Genomic DNA, 4,723 nt, shown 5'->3' with positions numbered 1-4,723 from the left:
TCTCTCTCTCTCTCTCTCTCTCTCTCTCTTTCTCTCTCTCTCTCTCTCTCTCTCTCTCTCTCTCTCTCTCTCTCTCTCTCTCTCTCTCTCTCTCTCTCTCTCTCTCTCTCTCTCTCTCTCTCGCTCTGTCTTTCTCTGTCTCTCTCTCCTCTTCTCCCCTCCCCTTTCTCTCTCGTCAACTTACGGAAGCTATTAGAATACTCGGACCCAGTTGTATTGGACTGGAGTCAAAGCAGTCACGAAAGAGGAAATCGGCAGTAACGTTACGTCTCGCAAACACAGCGCTAGCTTGAACTATATCTCTTTGGGCCGGGCACTGAGTCAGGTCCTGGGATGCTTGCGATATTGTTGATGCATTTACCACCGAGTCGCGGCAGTGCTTCCTGGCACGCAGCTTAGCGCTGCAGCCATTGGTTAGGTTGTATACCCCGCTGACTGGCCTGACGTGGGCAGTTCCAGAGGTAGCCAGGACTCTCCCAGCCGCCATTACTGGATACGGAAAGCCTTGCCAGCTGATTCCGTGTTTTGGATAGTTGAACACAGCAAAAGACTGGCACTCATCACTGATTATTGCAGCCTGGAACGTGTTACGCTGCAAAGAACAGGACAACAAACGGAGAGGACAGCGAAGACAAATGACCAGTAAGAAGAGAATGTTTTGATGGATGTGTTACGGAAAGGAGCAATTTTACTTTCAAAATAATTGAACACTGTAGATGGTGCATTCCATTCGATTTTAAATGGGAAGTGTACCCTAAAATCAAATTTTCACCAGTTGTAGTCTTCGGGGTGCTTTCCTATAATTATTTTTTGGCCAGTTTGGCACCAGCAATACAAATGCTCTATCAATACTCTTCTTCTCTTTTCTCATCATGATGACTCAGCGCTCGCTAACCTTGTTGTGTTGATTGTTCTCTCGGATCTCTCTCCAGGTTGTGAAGACGGCTTCGCGCGGGCGAAAGTCATCGCGCGGCCTATACTGATTTAGCACGGCTTGTTTGATAGCTGTGAACGTGGCGTTGTCCACAGTCTCATTGACGTGATGTGTTTCCATGGTGCCATTCGAACAGGCCTGGTTTCCAGCGCGTGATGTCCAGTAAGGTGCGATGATGGCATTGCTTTCTTTCACACGTGAGTTGAGGTTGTAGATGCCGGAGAAGCCGTTCAGTGACATCAGACCCTCAAACGACACCTGTGACGCAAGCAAACCATCAGCAAAGTGAGTAACATTGAGAAGACTGTTTGAAAATGCAGCCCACCACTTCACAACTACTCCAAGCAACAAGGCAAGAGAGATATGCCAACCAAGTTAAACTTACTGAGACTTGACGGTGCTCGGTGAACTTTGACGCATAGACAAATGGATAGTCCAGATTGACAACATTGCTCCTGACCAAGGACGAGTTGCTTGCTGTGAAGAGTTCACTGCTCAGTTCTGCACATGTACAAAGACAACACAATTGCGGCGGCACAGTCAGACCTCGCTTCTCCGGACCTCTTTTATCCGGATCCCTCGCCATCCGGAAGAACATCGTTGGTTACCGATTTACAGCACATGTCATGCATACATACAGCATGTGTGTTCGATTATCCGGTTCCCTCGCCTATTCGGATATTTTTTGTGGAAAACGGATGTGTGCGGTTAAGCGAGGTCTGACTGTACAGTGGGTACTCTCACTATGACTACTACATTCTTACTTTACACCTATTCAACTCCCAAGCTATTTTCCCTTTGCTGTGACTGAACAATTGACCGTAATATTCCTGAATATGTTCAGGTCTGGGGCATCATTTATTTATTCCCATAGCTATGCAAAAGACGTTACTTCAGTAACATCTGGCACTAGCCAGGGTCCACGCAGTGTTTGTTTGTTTGTTTGTTTGTGCCGTCGGCATGCCTGGCGCTATCCCGTACCTGTCCTGTACCGTACTGTACCATCAAAGACAGCTGGCCACAATATTCAAATAGGGCTTTCAAATCATAACATGAAGCAACTTGGAAGAGTGAGTATGAATGCGAAGCGTGTCGGGGGAATGCATGCAGGGCGATAGTGCGGGTTGAATCCCAGGTTATGTCTTGAAAAAAAGAGAAATGAAACATTTATAACATCCCTATGCGTTTTTTTGCCTAGGTCATCAAAGTGGTAGACGGTGTCGTATAACACTCGAATGCAAAGAGAAACTTTGTTTCCTTCGCTCAGGGCCCTACTCTATGCTTTTTTGCCTCGCTCATCATGCTTGTTATTCGAACAGACGGAAACATGCACGATGAGCTAGGCAAGAAAGCATAGCGTAGGGCCCTGAGTAGTGGAGTAGTAGTAGTAGTAGATTTTATTATTTTACTAGGGGAGTCCCAACAGGCGTTGCCTTTTTACTGGCAACCCTAGGTGAATTTTTACCATGTTTACATACAGAGTAAGAGACAGGGCCTGACGGCAGTCAGTGAGAATTTCCAAGCTCTTTGGGTAATTTTATTTTTTATTCTTATTTTACTAGGGAACATGGAAACATGAAAACGGAAACATGCACGATGAGCTAGGCAAGAAAGCATAGCGTAGGGCCCTGAGTAGTGGAGTAGTAGTAGTAGTAGATTTTATTATTTTACTAGGGGAGTCCCAACAGGCGTTGCCTTTTTACTGGCAACCCTAGGTGAATTTTTACCATGTTTACATACAGAGTAAGAGACAGGGCCTGACGGCAGTCAGTGAGAATTTCCAAGCTCTTTGGGTAATTTTATTTTTTATTCTTATTTTACTAGGGAACATGGAAACATGAAAACGGAAACATGCACGATGAGCTAGGCAAGAAAGCATAGCGTAGGGCCCTGAGTAGTGGAGTAGTAGTAGTAGTAGATTTTATTATTTTACTAGGGGAGTCCCAACAGGCGTTGCCTTTTTACTGGCAACCCTAGGTGAATTTTTACCATGTTTACAGACAGAGTAAGAGACAGGGCCTGACGGCAGTCAGTGAGAATTTCCAAGCTCTTTGGGTAATTTTATTTTTTATTCTTATTTTACTAGGGAATTCCCTACAGGCGTCATCGCCTTCTTACAGGGAACCCTAAGAAAGTCTTGATGGATGATCGAAATTCAGCAGGTGAATTAGAAAAGCGGTAAGCAGGTGGCAGTGCATTCCACCTCTCAGCACCTACGTAAGAAATTGCACTGAAACCATAGCGTGTGCTAGCAGGGGGTAAAACAAGCGCGGCAGACACTCATCAATGTGATCATCCCATCCCGTTGTAAGTTCATGAATCTGTACATAGAAAGATCCCACGCTAGGGTTACTGTTAAAGCAGAAATGTTCGGCGGTGTAATATTTTCGGTATTCTCCAAAATCGGCGGTTCGGTGGAGGAAAATTTTCGGTAAAACCCGTGTTACAGGTAAGTCTGCTTATTATGTATAGTTGTACCGGTAGTACCGACATTTTCCGTGCGTTTTTTCTGTAAAAAATGTTGGCACCGAAGTTACCGAAAATAAAACACCACCGGAAATTTCTGCTTCTACTGTAAAATGAATGGCTGGAACGAAGGTGTCATGCCAGTATTAGTCCTGTAAGAGGGCTAATTGTATCGATGGTGAACATTTGGCGATTTTGGCGAAGGAATTGTTTTCGCTATAGGCTACTGTTACGCTGCTCGGAAGTTGCACGAATCTTCAGTTTCCTCCAATCCGACATGAATGGCTAAAATGTTAGCTCACAAAATCATGCTGGGTGATAAAGTGGCTAAAGTGTTGACACACCAAGGTTAGCTGTTTTCAAGTACATGGTATAGTATTGGTCAGGGCTTGTTAGCACTGTGATACGGTGGTAAAGCAGAGAACAAGTAAGTTATCATGAAACCTGTCCAAGACGACCGTTCAAGAGACCTTCAAAACGTGGTCTCTGTTACCAGGTGGTCTCCTCATCCAGGGTCATTTCACTGGACATAGAACCCCTTGATTCTGGTTCCAGTGGTCTTCTAGGACAGGTGGTCGCCTTATCCGAGTGGCCGCCTTGCAGGTTTTACTATACAGCAGCACCTGCATGCAGTAGCGGAAAGACCATACCTGTGCAGCCACCGTCAGTTGTATGGAAGTGACTAGGACTAACGCAGGTGTCACACTTGTCACCCGTGTATCCTGGCCTACACTTGCATGTCCCTGATCCATCAGCACAGCTACTGCTCGCAGAGCCCTTGAGAGAGCACTGGCACACTGCGGAGAATGACAAGCAGAAGACAATCATGCGACGACTCAAAATGCAGCATCGTATGCACACTGTGGAGAACGACAAGTATCAGACAATCATGCAAAGAGCCCAAGGCAGCATCATTGTAGCAGAGCAAAGGTGGTTAAAACACACCCGGACAAACTTCGTCAAGTGTGCTTAATCTTTAAACCACCAATTCTCTTCCAAGCAAGCTGCACCATGTCAATCAAACACAAGTTGTTAAGTAAGACCAACCATCCACCACTGTCACCACAATTCAGTCTTGTTAAGAAGAACACTAAAAAACAAAACACTGATAAGCCAAAATTTCGCTTTGGAAGAGCTAGCAGTCATAGCTGTACTATCCTGGTGATGGGCCAGGCCCGAAAATGCGGTGTAATGTAAATCTTAATTTGAATTCGAATCGTAGTGAAGTGACCGTTTTTGGAGTTGAGAATTGAAGTTTCCTTAATGTGTAAATGGCTGCGTCGGAGTTTGCAGACAATTAGAAAAGACATCACTGCATGCGAT

The 4,723-nt window shown here is 45.3% G+C and overlaps 1 protein-coding gene across 1 annotated transcript in view; it reads right to left on the bottom strand.

The window, feature by feature from the left end:
- Positions 1-4,228, bottom strand: part of LOC135813147 (uncharacterized) — a 43,175-nt gene extending 38,947 nt beyond the window's left edge. The window contains exons 1-4 of the mRNA XM_065326363.1: positions 4,051-4,228; positions 1,320-1,435; positions 896-1,192; positions 268-592 (exon numbers count right to left, since the gene is read on the bottom strand). Of these exons, the coding sequence (XP_065182435.1) occupies positions 268-592; positions 896-1,192; positions 1,320-1,435; positions 4,051-4,228 (916 nt within the window). The remainder of the gene's footprint in view (positions 1-267; positions 593-895; positions 1,193-1,319; positions 1,436-4,050) is intronic.
- Between the last annotated feature and the right edge of the window lie 495 nt (positions 4,229-4,723).

This window comes from Sycon ciliatum, chromosome 3, assembly GCF_964019385.1.
Source record: "Sycon ciliatum chromosome 3, ocSycCili1.1, whole genome shotgun sequence".
In the NCBI taxonomy this organism is placed as follows: domain Eukaryota; kingdom Metazoa; phylum Porifera; class Calcarea; order Leucosolenida; family Sycettidae; genus Sycon; species Sycon ciliatum.
The sequence above is the reverse complement of the archived record's forward strand: the minus strand, read 5'-3'. Positions and strand labels throughout refer to the sequence as shown.